This window comes from Zonotrichia albicollis, chromosome 5, assembly GCF_047830755.1.
Source record: "Zonotrichia albicollis isolate bZonAlb1 chromosome 5, bZonAlb1.hap1, whole genome shotgun sequence".
In the NCBI taxonomy this organism is placed as follows: Eukaryota; Metazoa; Chordata; class Aves; order Passeriformes; family Passerellidae; genus Zonotrichia; species Zonotrichia albicollis.
Genome location: NC_133823.1, coordinates 39010366 through 39028492, shown reverse-complemented (window position 1 = coordinate 39028492; position 18127 = coordinate 39010366). Strand labels below are relative to the sequence as shown.

The window sequence follows — 18127 nt, the reverse complement described above, 5'->3', positions numbered from 1 at the left end:
AACTTTCAGGACATTTTTGCAATTCTACCACTTCTCCAGGCATTAAGAATTAAAGTTTAGACCAAAATGTAAGCAATCTGGGGTCCTGACCTTTAATTACTTAACTCAGCAATCAACCACAATATGGTAATGAATCTGAAAGGTAGGAAATTTCATACTCCAAAATTAGAAAATATTTGCAACTGTAGGGAGTAGAAGTGTAGTTTACATTTGTTTCTAGCCCTTAGCTATAATGGTCTAAAGTGTTTCCCTTTTAGTCCTTTTCTGGAATGCTATTTTCAATGCAGTTTATTTTATGCAACTCACTTTGAAGCAGTTTTCACAGAAGAAAAGGTCATTTGGCCCAGTGGCACTTGGATAAAGACTCAGTATAATTCCATTTAGGGTCTTTAGAAAGAAGATGAGATGCTAAATAAATCAGTCAGCTGGGTCTGTTGTGGAAATCTATAAGGACAGAGAATTTTGACATTAAACTTTCCAGAGGTTTGCTCAAAGTGAACATTCCTAGATTGAAATGGCATGTATGCACTATTTGGAAATGTACTTAATATTTATATACTGCAGTTTGTATCTGCTCTTCTTGTCCTAGAATCCCGCATGATCATTTGGCTGATAGATTTTAGTAGTGTATCTTATAGGAAATAATGATCCAATGTCTTCAGAAGTCAATTTGACTTCTGGAACAAAGCCATGACTTTAAGGTCCTTAGGGATAAATCGTTTAGAAAAAGAAAATTTTACCTTGTGAGAATCTCAGAGTGCTTTCCAAATCTACTGTTACACTATGTCTCTCAGACAAATACCTTTTAAAGCATTTTCTGTAGTTTTCCCAAAATTTCACAAACCACTCCATTCAGGACCTACTGAGGCTGCTCCTTTCAGGTGATCCCTGCCACTAGGCAGTGCAGCATCTCCTGAACTTTGTCGAGGAAGAGTAATTGGTTGGGGCTGACTTTGGATGAGGGAGAACCACACTATAAATACACCTTGCTGGCTTGTGATGCATTATTTTAGGGAAGGAGCTGCCATTCTGCACTGGTTTTTTTTGCTGTGCTTTGAGAAATACACCTCCCTTGAAGAAAAGAGAAAGGAAAAATAAGAAGGGGGAGGGGGGGGAAGAAAAAAGAAGGGAGGAGAGAGGAGAGGAGAGGAGAGGAGAGGAGAGGAGAGGAGAGGAGAGGAGAGGAGAGGAGAGGAGAGGAGAGGAGAGGAGAGGAGAGGAGAGGAGAGGAGAGGAGAGGAGAGGAGAGGAGAGGAGAGGAGAGGAGAGGAGAGGAGAGGAGAGGAGAGGAGAGGAGAGGAGAGGAGAGGAGAGGAGAGGAGAGGAGAGGAGAGGAGACTATTCTTGACTTAACGTGGCTGGGAGAGAGTGGGAAATTCCCGTGCTCGGAGCCTCCCGGGTGAGCTGGCGGCTGTGCCCCGCCGAGAAGGAGCCGCCGGGCGCAGCTCGGGCGCTCGCAGCGAGCGGCGGGGGCAGCGCGGTCCCGCCGAGCCGAGCGGCGCTGCGGCGGCGGAGCCAGCGGGGCCCCCGAGCGGCGGCAGCCGCAGAGAGCTGGGGCGGCGGGGCCGTGCCGGGCACAGCGCGGCGCCTCACCTGCGGGAGGGAGGCGGGCAGGGAAGGAAGGAGGGAAGGAGAGAAGGAGGGAGAGAAGGAGGCAGGGCTGCCGCGGCAGAGCCCGCGCGGAGCCGCGCAGAGCTGCGCGCTGCTCCCTCTCGCCCCGACTGCAGCGGCGAGGGCAGGGAGGGGGTGGTGCTGCCGTGAGCTCGGTCCGAGGGGGACGGACAGAGTGCGAAAGAAGACGGAGAGAGAGGGAGGGAAGGAGGGAGGGAGGGAGGCGGGGGAAGGAGAGAGGGAGGGAAGGAGTCGGCGATCCGGCGCAGCGTCTCCACTCTCACTCTCTCCGCTGCTGTAACTCCTCAACTCTGCCCGTTCTTTGCCTGGACATGTCTTAAGAAAGTTGGATCTCTCCCCCCCTCTCGCCTTTATTCTTCTTCTTTTTCTTTTTATATTTTTTTCTTTTTTTCTTCTTCTCCTCCCACTCCCCGTGTATTTTTCCTTCCCCCCTCGTTCAAGTTTCAAGCAGCGGATGGGTCGGAGCCGACATGCCGCGCTGTGGCGGCGGGGCCGGGCGCCGCGCTGGCTGCGCGCCGGGGCCGCGCTGAGTGCCAGGGCCACCGCGGGGTTCACGCTCTAGAGGCGTGTGGGCACCGGAGCATTGCTCGTGCTTTCTCCAGAGGACAGAAAAGAAAGCGGGAGGAGGAAGCGTGCGGACATGAACTGAGCTGGAGCGGACTTTGTGAGAAGAGTGCCGAGTCCAGCTGGTCTGGTGAGTTCTTTGTTTAATGAGTTTATTATCAGCAGGGTGCTGAGAGGGATGATTCCCTTGAGAGTTCTAGTGCTCTAATTTGCTGCGTTATTGAAAACAGTAGGGTCTGCAAGTCAACCCGTGGTTTTTAACTGTGTAGAGTCGGTATGTTTATGTATATATCAGTACGTGTATATATACCCGCACATCGACTCTGTGCAAAGCTACGTGTTCCTTGGAGCGGAGGTACCCAAGCTTTACCGCCCCCTTCACTTGAGCGAGGCTCAAGTTTCCCGACGCGGACCCGCAGCCGGAGCCGGGCTCTCCGCTCCGGGCTCGGCTGTGCTCCCTCCGGCGGAGCCGGGGCCGCAGCCGTGCCCGCCGCCCGTGCGCTGTGGCGCGGCGCCCCCTGCCGGCCGCCGCGGAACTGCACCGCCGCCGCCGCCGGGGGCAGCCGGGGCCGGGGGCTGCGGGGCCGGCCCGGGCAGGGGGCGCGGGGCTGCGGGGCGGAGCCGCCCGGCTGCGGGCTGTGACCCTGAGAGCCAGCGCTTTCTGACCGCGTTGGCTTCTCCTGACCTGCAGCCCTGGGCGCGTGAGGCTGTGCTTGGAGAGGGGCTCCCTCCGCCGCTGGCTGTATTTATTTATGTGGCTAATAAAAGACTTGGCGGGGCTAATGCGTGGTAAATGCGCCCCCGCTGGCGGCTCCTACCTGCAACCCGGCTTCGTCGTGAGTCCACTGGGACAGGATTCCCCAGACTAACATTTGATAGTTATTAAGTGTGATCACTTATTAATGAGCGGGGAATCCTTCAAGGACTTTTTCGGAGTATTAATCTTTAATGGGGGGCTGACAGCCTGCCAGATATCCCTTCAGCATGAATCCGGCAGGGCGCTTTTCCCCTTGAGAGTAGGGATTGGTAGCCCATACCGTCTCCGCGGGCCGCAGGGTAGTCGCCCCAGCGCTCCCCCCGCTGCATACCGGCTCCGCTGGTAGCCCTCTCACTGCCGCCGCTTTTCCCGACGCCGGTGCAGGGCGCCGTTCCTTACAGCGGTGCTGGGGAACCGCGAGAGACGCCAATGGCTTTTGGCCCCTGCTGAGACCTCCCTGCTCCGCCCGGCCGTTCAGCGGCGGCTCGCCCAGCCCAGCCCAGCCCAGCCCAGCCCAGCGTGAGCCCGGCCGCCTGTGGGAAGGGCAGCAGTCGCCGAGGCGCTGCGGTCGCCGCTGGGCGCTCCTGGGTACCAGCGGTGCGGGCGGGCACCGGGGGACTTGTCCGGGCCACCCGCTATTCCTGGGACAGCAGAGGACCGCGTGTTCCCGCGGACTCTGATGGTCTCCCTTGCCATCCCCGTAAGACACCCCCGGCAGCAGCTTTCCAAAGTTTCTGAGTAGCCTTTCTACTCAGAAAGTACGCGAAGTCGCCCCCGTCCCTGGACTGGCATTCAATTCTCTGCCGCTCCCGTCGTGCAGGAGCGAATGCGGCGGAGGTGAGGCGTTCCCCGACCTCGGGTCACCGGGAGGAACAGCTCGTGGTTGTGGTTCGCCCTTCCCCCGCTGCTCTGTTCCACGGCTCGTCCTTCCACGGCGGGGCCGGGCAGGGTGCGAGGGCTGCCGCCGCTCCAGCCGAGCGCCGCAGAAACAAGTTCCGGAGGGGCGGCCGTCCAGCGCCGCGGAGGAATCCGGCGGCGGGGGGCGCCGCGGCCCGCGGGGGGCGGGGAGGCACCGGCGAGGCGCGCTGGTGGCCGGGGAAGAAAGGGGCAGCGGCGCGGCGGGCACCGTGCGGGGCTGGCCCCGGCCCGCGCCCTCTCCCGCAGGCAGCGAGCCGCACAGAGGTGAGCGCTGGGCCGGCCGGAAAGTTGGGAGAAGTTCTGGCCGTGGGGGAGGGCTGCGGGCGGCGCGGACCCCGGGGAAAGTTGAGCTCCGAGGCGAGGCCGGGACGGGGGCGAGCGGCCGCCTCGTGCTGGGCCCCACTGGGACGGGCTGCTAGCGGCGCCGGCCCCTGCCCCGCTGCCCGGCTCCTGCCCCGCTGCCCACCCTGCCCGCTGCCCGGCTCCTGCCCTGCTGCCCGGCTCCTGCCCTGCTGCCCACCCTGCCCGCTGCCCGACTCCTGCCCGCTGCCCGGCTCCTGCCCTGCTGCCCACCCTGCCCGCTGCCCGGCTCCTGCCCGCTGCCCGCCCTGCCCCGCTGCCCACCCTGCCCGCTGCCCGGCTCATGCCCCGCTGCCCGCCCTGCCCCGCCGCGCATCGCATCGCGGGCCCGGCGCCCCGTTCCCCCGCGCTGGCGGCGGCCGGCCGGGCTGCAGCGGGGGCCCCACTCCCCGGAGAGCCAGCAGGACTCTAGCGGGCAGGGTCCGCCTGAGCTGGGCAGAGGAAGAGCTGGCGGTGGTGCTGGTCCCTGAGGCAAGGTGTCTGAGTGCGTCTGATGGGCCATTGCAAACTTCATTCCCGGGTGAGCCGGCAGGGGCGGTTCGCGGCGGGTGAGAAGTACCTTAGGATGAATTTCTTCCTTTGTTCGCACTTCCACACCGCGTCCCTCGTTGCGTTCCTCGCCGAGTTGCTCCGAAAGGTAAAGGGCAGTGCCCGCCAGGACCCGGCGTTTGGCAGCGGCTCCCCGGAAGAGCCCGGCCGCAGTCATCAGTCGGCTCCTGCTGCTGCTTTTATTCTTCGTTAGGGCAGTTGGAGCAGAACAAAGTTATGTTTGAAAGACGCACTTTTTAATCTCTCTCGTCAGTAAGTGACGCCGTGTTTTAGCGTTGTTAGTATCCCCCTGTTGAAAAGTTTTTTTCGGAAAAGCATTAGTAAGTTAAAGAATTGCTGCCTTCTAGCAGCAGGTTTTCCTGCGGTTTAAATACTTGCATACAAGTTGTTCCTAGGGAGTGGCATAGGAAATACTACCTGTATTCTTTTACCACCTCTGCTGTCTCTATGTAAAAGAAAAGAACGTTGTATAATAGATGTATATTTCCTATTTACTTTTCTAACTGTGTGGAAGTAATTCCACAGTATTCAGTGAGTAAATATCTTACTTGCACGCTGTAAATAATTTTAAAACTTTTTTGTTTTATTCACTGTGAAATCCTAAAATCTCGTTTAGGAGAATGAAAGGTGTGCCTTAGTAGTCATCCCAGAAGAACTATGATCTGATTTTTTTAAATTAGGCATGCTGAAGAACTTTGTATGGCTAAGTTAGCTCTGCTATCAGTTCAAGTAAACAAGTGTAAAATGGTTTTAAACTCTCGAAGATTCCCTTCTGTTTTTTTTTTTTTAAGTTTAAAACTGAATTCAAAATCAGTACAACTATTTTTGTTATCACAAATTTTAGGGTGCCATGCTAAATTTCAATCAAACTGTTATTCACAGAGATTGGAGGTTTGCTTTTCCTTGAACAGTTGATGAGTTCATATTAGATACACCAGTAAGTAACTGCCTACATATAAACAGTTGAAATTCTTCATGTGAATCTTTGTTTCATTTTGGTTTCAGAATCTTCGCCTGCTGCTGGAGTATAGCTGCTGCATTTTCCTTTTAGCAGTTAATACTTGAAAACATGAATCGAAGTATCTCATGAGATTAACTCATGATGTGGGGAATACAAACATAAAACTTACTGGACTTTAGTCACAAGTTGAAACTGTTATGTTAATCTCTGCGACAATGTACATTTTTTGAATAACTCACCAGCTTTACTAAAGTAACACTACCATACACTCTCATCATGTGTTTTCTGAATACCAAAACAGACACCTTCCCCCTCTGAAAAGCAAAAGACACTGTTAATTTGTTTGATTGGAAAGTTATGCATGTTGAAACAGCTAAACCTGGTGTTTCTTTTTTCCCATCAGACTACATGAATAATTCCTTTTAAACAATTGAAAGGGTAGGTGTAACGACAATTAGTGCAGCTTGCAAAGTCTCACGATCTCTCATGGACTGCTACACTAGAAATCCTGTCATGACAGTTTAATTTCACAGTGCGTTTCTGTCAGACAGCATCAGTTGGGTGTGCTGATCAAAACTGACCTTTGTGGTAAATAAACATGGTTAATGTTTTGCTTGGCAGATAGGTTATTCTGGACTTAATTGATAGAGCTTGCATGTAGAAAAAGAAGAGCAATGAGACTAAGACTAACTTGGGTATATTGCCTGATTTAGGTAGTTTTTCTACCTGTGACTTCCATTGGTGGGGGAGTCAATATCTCAGTGTATGCTGCCTATGGATAACTTATGTATCTGTGTGTGGTAAGTTGGTTCAATGTATCTATGGTAAGCAAGATAAGCTTGATTTGGTCTTTTTTTTGCTTGCTTGGCATTGAAATTTTTCCTTACTATGTTTTGTATTTTATGCTTTAAACTTTAAAATCTCAAACTATAAACTTTGAAATCTAAGTACTGTAAACTTTGTGCTAGGAGAAACAGTCTTTCTTGTGAGTGCTATCTTATCCAGTCATCTTAATTTGTAACTTATCACTTTGAGCTCTGCTTGCTCCAAAATTATGTTTAGGCCTTTAATGTAAAGATAGTTCATATTTCTAAGTTGCATTAATACTTTTTTCCATGTACAAATTATGTTAATGTTTTAATACGTTAATAGTTTTGATGATGTTCTAACTAATTAGTAAAACTGTCTTACATATCCCAGTGCTGAATTTGCATATAAATAAAAATGACCTGGATATGCATAGAAATAAAAATTATCTGAATAATAATTTCTAGATAGGAAATCACAGTTTGTTTGAAAGTAGCTTTTCAGAATAATATGGTGTGCACTTAGGAGGTTAGGGCTGTGATGTTTTGCTAAGCAAACTGTTGCCTTGTGTATTGAACGTGGATACAGAAAATCCTGAACTGGTTGTATTCCAAAGATAATAAAAATTTAGGAGTTCAAAGTGTAGCCTTTGGCTAAAATGTTTCTGAAATTCAGTCATTTTGGCACGCTGTAATGAGCCATCTGAGTTTATATCTAACACATTATCACTTTATCTTAATGCTTTCATACTTTCTCTTAGTAGTTAATAGTTTTTATTACTGGAGCTGCTTAATACTTTAGATATTTTCCAAGAATATGCTATGTTGATTTTTGGATAATCCGAGTCAATGTTTTTTTAGTTTCTAGTAACTGTCTAAATTGTAACAAGATGGAAATAGTTTTGTGTAAAAGAAATTGCTAACTTTTTATCCGATGTAGTTAAGTGTTCACTTGAGAGAGACTTTTACATTCTTGTTTGTAACTCAGCAAGTCATAGGGGTTAGTGCTGGGGAGGGGATTCTCTTACTGTGGTTGTGTTATTGTTTGTAATGGGCTGCCTGTTGCTGGTTCTGAGCAGATTTGAAGGTGCTACAAAAGAGCAGCAAAAAGTGCTCAAGGTATTATGGCACAGAAAAATATTGCAGTTATAGTAAAACGTACAGGTGTTCAACTTTGAATATTAATGAGAAGTTTGGATATCTTAATGCATCTTAGTGGTGTACCTGTCCTGTCTAATGTGCCTGAGATGTGAGCAGCAAAGGATAAGAGATACAAACAGATACAATGTTTTACATTACAAATCCACCACTTCAAAAAGCCTGTTGCCAAACATAAGCATAGGCCACGAGTTAAATGCTGCAGCATCAGAAGTAAAGCTGGGTTTTGGACTTCATTATAAATTAAAAATAATAGTAATAAAAAATCCTAGTGTAACTGAGGGAGAAAACAGGGAAGCATCTGATCAGATCAACATAAAATTTGATCACTGAGTAATAGATCATTAGTAATAGATGGCTACCAAAATTCCAGCAAGATGGAGGAAAAGCTGATTTGTTGATTGCTTAAAAATGATGTTTTAAGCAATCTTCTCAACATTGCCTTTTAGGCCAGTCTGGTGGCTTTTTAAAATTTTCAGAGTTTTGGAGTTGGTGATATCAGTTATTTGTTGCAAAGATTTGGTTGTGTGTAAGAGTTTTTGTTTGTTTGGGTTTTTTTTTTTTTGGCTTTAAGCAAATATTTGTTAACTTGGCAGTATACTGGGACATAAAGCCCTGGAGACCCAAGTGCCTCTGTATTCCCAGGACATATCATAGCCTGGGAAGGAAAGCAGACAGGACAGGAATAATACTTTTAGTCATTGAAATGGTGACTGTTTAGCCAATACATTTAGCCATTGAAATGGTGACTGTTCCAACCTCACTCGTTTGCCCTCCCAACCTTTTCTTCATTCAGTGTTAAGAACTTGTAAGTATTGGTTCCAGCTAGTGACTAACTTCAAAGAGCTTTAATGCTTTTTATTGTTTGCTTATTCACTTTTTGTTTGCTATGTTTATAGTTTTAATTGTGCAACTTAATGCCTAGATTTGGAAGACAGACACACTTTTTTTTTCTCCTTCCAAAAGGATATTCCTTTTCAGTACTCCTCTACAATACTTTGTATGGTTTGTGTGAATCTGAGTCTTAAATTCCTGTCAAAATCATTGACTTAGGAATATCTGTGACTGAATTCCTTCTGAGGTTTTGAAGTGAACTGTTGACACAAGCAGATTAATTTGCTCTGATGTTTGCTAATGGGCAGAGCCAGTCCATGGAATGTCAGCCAGTGTGATCTTTTACATATCTACCTGAGCAGGTTGGAAATAGGGAAGAGAAAAATTACTATAAGACAAAATATGAGTGGAGAAAGGAGACAACATGTGATATTATTTTAGAAGAGGTGAACAGAGCTAGCATGAACATAGGCGCTTAGAGATTGACATCCAAAGAATAGGATGAGGGCAAACCGGGGCTTAAATGTGGGGAGAAAAAGGTCAGGAACAATAAAAAAAATGACATAGTGAGTAATTAGTTTGATTTGTATAGCAGATTGGCCAGGGAAGAAAACTCAGAATGAGAGGTAAGGGAAAAAATAAAGCATAAATAGTGAAAGGAGAAATAAATGAATGTGTACTACTTAATCAAAGTAATTAAGAAAATGTTAGATTGCTTTCTACTTGCTGGGAAGAAATTTTGCCCCCAGGTTCTTGTTGAAAGCTTAGGCTTGTCAAGGGAGCCTTCTGAGGCTTTAATTTGCTGTACTGTGAGACTTGAAGGAATGAAGACAGTTGCTGTAAACCCAGATGAAGAAGGTGGTCCCAGATGTCTTGTTCCTGAGGTTTCTGCCCTTCTTCCTGCTGCAATCTTGTCTAGATTTAGCTAGCTGAAATATTATACTGACTTCAAAAGGCAAATCCAGTGAAGGTGTGCCTTTACGACTGTCTTGCTGTTCCAGGCTCTTTCTCTGTCATTTCTAGAGTGTGTTAGAGAAGCCCAACTGAAATGTTCCTCCAGTAATTTTGATAGATTCTTATTCTTATAGCTCTTGATACTTATTTGTTTCAGGTCTGTTCTGAGAGGGGAATAAAGGAATATGTCTTATTCTTTATGGGCTTTACACCTTAGTGGTGCTTGACTTTTTTTTGTTTTTTAATGATAAGCACTACTCTTGCAAGGGCAGTCAGAGCTGCAGGGAATACAATACAGAATTATTCTCTGTTCTGTTAATAATATTTATAATTCTTGTAAAGAATTGATGGTGATACCCAGCCAACTCTTGCAGTTTACTTCCACATAGTTGCATATCAGTCATTTTACAATCTGAATTAAATGAGGGAGGAAAATTTTCTACTGGACATAATTGTCATATATGAAGTAGAGAACTGGAGTGAATGTTCACTACTCCAGATTAGTTCTGACCTACTTTGTTTGCTCATAGCAGACAGCATTGATATTTTTCTTCTAGCATGTTACTTCATGGGAATGTTCATTTGAACTTAGCTCTGTGTTCCTCTCGTGTTGTGTTAGTAATTCCTAGAATTTGATGTAATGGATTCTTGGCATTTTGTAGGAGTTTTTAATTTATCTGTGTTTCTATTATTGCAAATAATTTTGACACTTTCTTTAAGAAAATTATATAGTCTAAATGTGTAACCTACAGTTTTCTTTCAAGCATGAATTCTGAACTAAGCATCATTGTTTATTTGATAAACTTTTGAACAATCCTAATTCTTACTACATCTGTTTCTCATTTCAGGGTTTCTTTGTAATTGCTGCCATGGGAAGATACTTGACTATGCTGCTGCTGCTGATGCTGCTGGTGCAGCATTTTGGAAACTGTGAAGGAAATCAAAGGCCACATCATGCTCCATCAATGCAATTTACAGAAATACAGTATAATGCCACTGTGTATGAGAATTCTGCAGCCAAGACTTACGTTGGGCATCCAGTGAAAATGGGCATTTACATTACAAATCCACTGTGGGACATAAGATACAAAATTATTTCTGGTGACAGTGAGAACTTGTTCAAAGCTGAAGAGTATGTTCTTGGAAACTTTTGCTTTTTGAGAATACGGACCAAGGGAGGCAACACAGCTATCCTTAACAGAGAGGTGAAGGACCATTATATGCTGACTGTTAAAGCAGTTGAAAAAAATACAAATGCTGAAACTCGCACGAAGGTCAGGATACAGGTACTGGATACAAATGACTTGCGGCCTTTGTTTTCTCCAACATCGTACAGCGTTTCTTTGCCTGAGAACACAGCAATAAGGACCAGCATCGCAAGAGTCAGCGCGACAGATGCAGATATAGGAACAAATGGAGAGTTCTACTACAGCTTTAAAGAAAGAACGGATGTGTTTGCCATACATCCAACTAGTGGAGTGGTAGTTCTGACTGGTAGACTTGACTACTCAGACACAAAGCGTTATGAGATGGAAATTCTTGCAGTGGACCGTGGGCTGAAGCTGTATGGTAGCAGCGGCATAAGCAGTATGGCAAAACTAACGGTTCACGTGGAGCAAGCAAATGAACATGCCCCTGTCATTACAGCTGTTCCATTGACTCCATCAGAGTCAGACCCAGATCCCACGTATGCAATTGTAACCGTAGAGGACAATGACCAGGGTTCGAACGGGGAAATAGCATCATTAAATATTGTTGCAGGAGATGCACTTCAACAGTTCAAAACAGTAAGGTCTGTTCCAGGTGGCAAAGAATACAGAATAAAAGCCATTGGTCCCATTGACTGGGAGAGTCACCCTTTTGGATACAACCTTACCCTTCAAGCTAAAGACAAAGGGAATCCCCCACAATTTTCTTCTGTAAAAGTTGTTCATGTGACATCACCACAATTTAAATCTGGTCCTGTCAGATTTGAAAAAGAGATATATAGAGCTGAAATAAGTGAATTTGCTCCTCCAAACACACCTGTGATAATGGTGAAAGCTGTGCCTAGTTACCCACATTTAAAATATGTATTTAAAAACACACCAGGAAAAGTAAAATTCAATTTAAACGCTCACACTGGTCTTATTACCACATTAGAACCCATAAAAGCACAATATGCATCCCATTTTGAACTTGAAGTTGTGACAAGTGACAGAAGAGCTTCTGCAAAAGTATTAATTAAGGTACTAGGCATGAATAGCAATCCTCCTGAGTTTACTCAGACATCCTATAAGGCCTCCTTTGATGAAAATGTGCCAATAGGTACAAGTGTCATGAGAGTGAGTGCAAAAGACCCTGATGAAGGGGAAAATGGTTATGTGACCTATAGCATTGCCAACCTAAATCCTTTGCCATTTGTGATTAACCATTTCAGTGGGATTATTAGTACCTCAGAAGACTTGGATTATGAATTGATGCCAAGGGTTTACAATTTAAGGATTCGAGCCTCTGATTGGGGTATACCGTATCGCCGAGAAGTTGAAGTTCCTGTTACTATTATTTTAAATAACTTGAATGACAATATACCTCTGTTTGAGAAAATAAATTGTGAGGGAATAATCCCCAGGGACCTTGGTGTTGGAGAGCAAATAACAACCGTATCTGCTATCGATGCTGATGAGCTCCAGTTGGTGAGATACCAAATTGAATCTGGAAATGAACTGGATTTATTTAGCCTAAACCCAAATTCTGGAGTACTTTCTCTCAAACAATCACTAATAGATGGCCTAGGTGCTAAAATGTCTTTTTACAGTTTGAAAATTACAGCTACAGATGGAGAGAACTTTGCACAACCATTGTATATCAACATAACTGTAGCTAATAGTCGCAAACCAGTGAACTTGCAGTGTGAAGAAACTGGTGTTGCCAAAATGCTTGCAGAGAAACTCTTACAAGCAAATAAGTTGCACAATCGTGGAGAAGTTGAGGATGCTTTCTTTGATACTCACTCTGTGAATCTGCATGCACCTCAGTTTAGAAGTACTCTTCCCAGTAGCATTGAGATAAAAGAAGACCAACCTGTGGGCTCTAGCATAATATCTGTGAATGCTGCTGATCTTGATACCGGCTTCAATGGAAAGCTAGTGTATGTTATTTCTGGAGGTAATGAGGACAGTAGTTTCATTGTTGATATGGAAAGAGGAGTGCTGAAAATTCTATCTCCCCTTGACCGAGAACTAAAAGATAAATATACTCTCAATATTACTGTCTATGATCTTGGAATACCACAGAAGTCTGCCTGGACCCTTTTAGATATAAAAATTTTGGATGCTAATGACAACCCACCGGAGTTCCTCCAAGACAGCTATTTTGTTGAAGTAAGTGAAAACAAAGAGCCCAACAGTGAAATAATTCAAGTTGGAGCTACTGATAAAGATTTAGGGACTAATGGAGAAGTGAAATACTCTCTTCTTACAGATACAGACAAGTTTACTATTAATTCTGTGACAGGAGTTGTGAAAGTTGTAGGGGTCCTGGATCGGGAGGAACAGCACGTTTATTTGTTGAAAATTGAGGCTAGGGACCAATCTACTGAAGAACCTCAATTATTTTCAACAGTTATTCTGAAAGTGGCTGTAGAAGATGTAAATGACAATCCTCCCAAATTTATTCCTTCAAATTATCATGTGAAAATTCGAGAAGATCTTCCTGAGGGAACAATTATTACATGGCTAGAAGCGTACGATCCTGATTTGGGCCAGTCAAGTCAAGTACGGTACAGTCTTTTGGACAGTGGAGATGGCACCTTTGATGTTGACAAAATAAGTGGGGCAATACGTGTTGTACAAAGACTGGATTATGAAAAGAGACAATTTTATAACTTGACCGTGCGGGCCAAGGACAAGGGAAAACCCATTTCATTGTCCTCTACCTGCTACGTTGAAGTTGAGGTAGTTGATGTGAATGAAAACTTGCACCCCCCACGGTTCTCCATATTTGCAGATAAAGGCTTCATAAAGGAAGATGCTCCTGTTGGCTCCTCAGTAATGACAGTTTCTGCTTATGATGAAGATGCAGGAAGAGATGGGGAGATCAGATATTCCATCCGAGATGGATCGGGTTTAGGAGTTTTTCGAATTGATGAGGAAAAAGGTAAGGTGGCTTTCTGTTACTTTTCTACACTAAACAAAATCAAATGCCAGGAAAGAGAGAAGAAAGAGAAGCATTGTCACAGTTGATGTAGGTGTTCTTGTTTGGACTAAAAGATGCCACCAACAATATGTATAGTTCTGTCTGCTACTTAAGTGAAATTATTTTTATACATTTAATAAGTAATTTCTCTCTAATACTCCCACTTCCATTCAGCCTACCTAGAACCATGCTTAAGTCTTAAAATCTATAACACCCAGAAAAAGTAGGAATACTCTTGGTGTAAAATGGAGGTCTGCCTCATGTGAGTGCATACACTCTGTCTTGTGGACAGTGGGGCTGTTATACTCTCCAATTAAATTACATTCAATTAAATAACATTATCTTTTGCTCCTTTTACTGGAGGTATGCATGGGTGTGATACTGCCATAGTGCTGGTTTAGGCAGTTACTTTCAGAGTATACAGGTACTCGTGGAATTCAGTAAGCAGTGCCATCTTCATTGGAAGGCTTCTGCCAAAGAGAGCATTGATGCAACCTTAGAAAAACCTCATGTGAATCAAGCAGACTGAACTGTTGACTTATTGCATAAATAATCCATACATTGATGAGCAGTGTGAGAATTTTTCCAGTCTCATGTGTTCAGAAGAAACATAATTTTATTTTCAGTAAAATTCTAATGCTGACTTTTAACATTTTGATTTGATTTCTATGTATCTGTTAAATTTATGTCTTTGATAAAGAGAGAGTATCGATATTCTGCAGTTATCTAAAAATCTTGAAATAAATTGAGGAGGAGTCTGGTGCACAATTTGTCTACAGGTTACATATAGGTAAATGATGTCATATGTGATCGATGTCTTAAAGGGAAAAAAGCTTGTAACTGAGAATAAAAAGTGGGAATTATGTCTGATTCATTCAGTAGTCATTCGGTGTGTTCTCTGTGCTTCCCACAATTGTGAATGTGGGTAATAGAGACTTATGAAGTCACTTTGCTCTGTAGGGTTTGGGTGAACAAACTGTTGCTCACTATTTTTCTTCTCTAGAAAGTCTGTTATTAAATTATGTGGTTTGTGGCTAAAGAACCAGCTCTACAGGTTGAAATGTATCAATGCTTCTCTTAGCTTTGCTTTTAACAAAGCACGTAGTTAAGGCAGTGAAACAGATTTTGTAGAAGTGGAGAATTTAATACTTTCTTTCCAAGACCTTGTAGTTTCACTTTTGGCCATTTGGTATGTGTGCAGAATATTAATTTGTGTATCATTATGCATTTCTTTTTACATAAGTGTATTAAAGTTAACTGTGTGTTATGGTATTTTAGAGGTGTCTCTTGTTGTCCTATAGAATGAGTCTGAGTTGGGCAATGTGTTATATGTGTGACAGGTAACAGTAAGTGAGAATGAACCTGTTTATGGGTATGTGGACAGGTGTGTGTGTTTTTGTGATGGTACTACCACAGCACAATTAGTTGTCTGCGTGTGTTGCCTCTACTTTTTTGGCACAAAGCTAGTTTACTTGACTAACAAATTGGTGTGAGTTTAAGTTGCTTTTTATCAGCTGGGTTTACAAAGCAGAGCTTGGGGCAAAGCCAGCTTCTGTTCAAGAATATTGTCCAGAACAGTGGCTCTGTATTTTCAAGGCATGGGAGAGGCATTGTCTCTATTCATATCTGGTATCTAGTGTTTGCACTTCTTTGGGGATGAATGTAGAAGGATTTGGTGGGAATGGGATGGTGGTGGAGAAGGGGTTGCTAGTTTTTGATATTATTGAACAAATTCCACTTATGACACTGGTGTGGGGAAGAAAGTGTTTATTTTGGGTTGCTTGATGTGTTTATTCCATCAAATGGTGAGCTAAAGGAAAGAACATTGAGGATGTACAAACTTAACAATGTAGCTTAAATTTTGGATTGACCATTTTATTTTGGTGAAAAGCCATCAGAATTATTCTTGAAGGACTCTTTGTACTGCAGTGTCTGAATATTTGTCATATTTTTCAAAAGGGACTGGCCTTGATACAGGGAGCAGTCTGATTATCAGCAAACAAAGTACATTGAAGAATTTGTGAAAGAGAAATTCTTTAAGCAACTTGCTAACTCTTTCAGCTTGCTGAAATGTTCTTTTGACTTTACCCCTGAGCTACATGTCTCATCCTGCTGTCTTTGAAGAGCATCATACTACACTGTCAGTTCAAAGACAGATAAATCAGATTTAAGAACTTATTTCAAGTCAACATGAAACTATTCAGTGGTTCAGAGGGGCTCTTTTATCCCTTGCTTATAAGAAATTAAGGACAACAATCATATTTGCAGGTAGACTAGATGATGATAGAAGCATTGAATAGCTAGTTCCATGCATTGATTTTTGTTGACTTTTAGGTTGTCTTTCCTATGTTAAGTTTGTTTTAATTTTACAGTTCAAAAGGTAGGAAATAGTATTGGTGTTTGATATTTGTACCTGTAATTCTGGTATGTTCACAAGGGACCTTAATACATTTTTTCCATGAAGTCTTGAGTTCTGTTTTCCAAGACTTACCTTTATTTTCAGTCATTGGTTTTCATAGGTTCTGTTTTCTGCAGTTGTGCCCAAATCATTAGCAGTCAATGTCTTAACAGGGAGCACCAAACACCAATATTTCCAAACTCAGGAGCTGCTTTGAATACTTAGTTCCCTGACTGCTCTGTTGCTTTTCAACTAGACATAGAAAAAAAGATATGTTAGGGGTGAATTTGGTAATCAGTCATATTTTAGCTTTCTTAGTATTCTTAAGCCTGAAAAGGCAGTAATGGTCAGAAAAGGAGTAGAATAAGATGATAAAAGTCTAGAAAATTGCAATAGTTTCTGTAGCACCTATATCACTGTCTGTTTTTTGTAATGTAAAAAATAGGGCACACACAGTTTGCAAGTTTTAAAGTATTCTTCCTTTCCTAAGCTAAAAGGAAGTATTTTTCACATGAAGTGTAATAAAGTCGTGAAACCCATTTCCTCAGGAAGTTATAGAGATTTATAAAGTATGACTAAAGAAAATAAATGATACTAATGAGATTACTTTGAGGTTCAGCCTCACGCTTTCTTCAGCTCATAAACTGTTAACTGGAAGCCAAGGGGGTAAGGGAGAGAGATCAGAGGTCATCGCTCAATGTATGATTCAGAAGTACAGCAGTGCATTGTGCCTGATATTGTACAGAAATAAAATTTAAATTGCCTGGTAAATGAAGACTTGGAGATATTATATGAGAGGAAAAATGTTAAAATGAGATTTTTGTGCTGTGAATTTATATAACAAAGCCATTTGTTTATCCTTTAGGTACGTGTTCAGGAAAACTTGAAATTTAAGATAGCTTTTTATTTGTGAGTGGAGCTGAAGGCTGTAAATTGAGGTGATCAATTGGCTATATAAATTGCCTGCTAAAGCAGCAGTAAAATATTTTCTCAAAGAATTTGACAAGGAGTTGAGCACATCGGTGTGTATTAATAACAGAAGGCATTGTGTTGATGCAGATCTCAGTGTGCCACAGGAAAAACCCATGCACCATCTAAATCCCATTAGTACAGAACAGTAAAAGTGAGATAAATCATGTCAGTACCATGCTGCTACTTCAATTGAGAAAAACTAAAGAATTACAGAAGCAATTGCTGGAGCAGAGCTAAAGCAGAAGCTCTGTGGGACTAAGGCAATACTGAAATTTCCTTGTCCCAGTTTTTATTCCAGTGGACAAGGAGGGAAAAAAAAGAATGTCTTCCTGTTTACTTTTTGGTTTTCAAATACAAGAACGGAGACTTTCCATTGGGTATTGGCACTCCTCTAAGGTTAACTGAAAGATGGAAGCTCTAGTTTGTAAAAACTGTGTTGGGAAGAGCTCATAGTACTTCTTCCAGTTGTTTAGGCAGGTGAACAGTGGCTTGCACTGGGCTGGATGGGACATTATCATGGGAGCACCAGCATGTGCTGAGCAAGTGTCCACACTGATTTTCAGCTGTAAAAATGAGGCTGGGAAAACCTCGTAGTGGTTATCTGGCCTTCTCTAAAGAATTTTTCCAAGCAGATTGCTCTTTTTCTTGGGATATCAGGACTTCTAGCTTATGACTGAGTGCTGTTCTTATCATGTTTCAAGGTTGTTTTTTATGGTTTTACTTTTCTTTCTAGTGCTCAAAATTTAGATAGCTAAGGGAGCCAGCAGACTCTGGATGTGTAGATGCCATGGGTTATTTAGCCTAAGAAAGGTCTCATTGAAATGCTTAGGGAAGATGGAAGCCCATCCTGGAAACGGAGGTTCAGAAGTGAAGGAAGGTTTAAGTAATGAATTCCATGGTGTCTATTATAACTAAGCAGTTGCATTTACAATCCTTATACATGCAGAGGCTGGATGTTAGATGTAGGCCCTGTACAGTAAGCTTTCAAGACACAGTGAATTTTATAAACTGATTATCAGAAACTTAGCAAGTAGTTCAACTTGCAAGGCTACCAGCAGGTGATTTCTAAACTTCTGCAATTGAGGAAA

At 43.5% G+C, this 18127-nt stretch overlaps 1 protein-coding gene across 11 annotated transcripts in view; it reads left to right on the top strand.

The window, feature by feature from the left end:
• The first annotated feature begins 1874 nt into the window (after positions 1-1874).
• The window catches only part of FAT1 (FAT atypical cadherin 1), a 103017-nt gene continuing 86764 nt past the window's right edge, over positions 1875-18127 (top strand). For 4 of the 11 annotated variants that reach the window (XM_074541429.1, XM_074541428.1, XM_074541425.1 and 1 more), the window contains exons 1-2: positions 1894-2326; positions 10342-13630. In XM_074541429.1, coding sequence (XP_074397530.1) covers positions 10363-13630 — 3268 coding nt within the window. In that variant the 5' untranslated portion in view covers positions 1894-2326; positions 10342-10362. Of the gene's footprint in view, positions 2327-3661; positions 3791-3982; positions 4136-10341; positions 13631-18127 lie in introns of those variants that run through there. The other 7 variants (XM_074541424.1, XM_074541421.1, XR_012580464.1 and 4 more) reach the window with 6 other exon arrangements.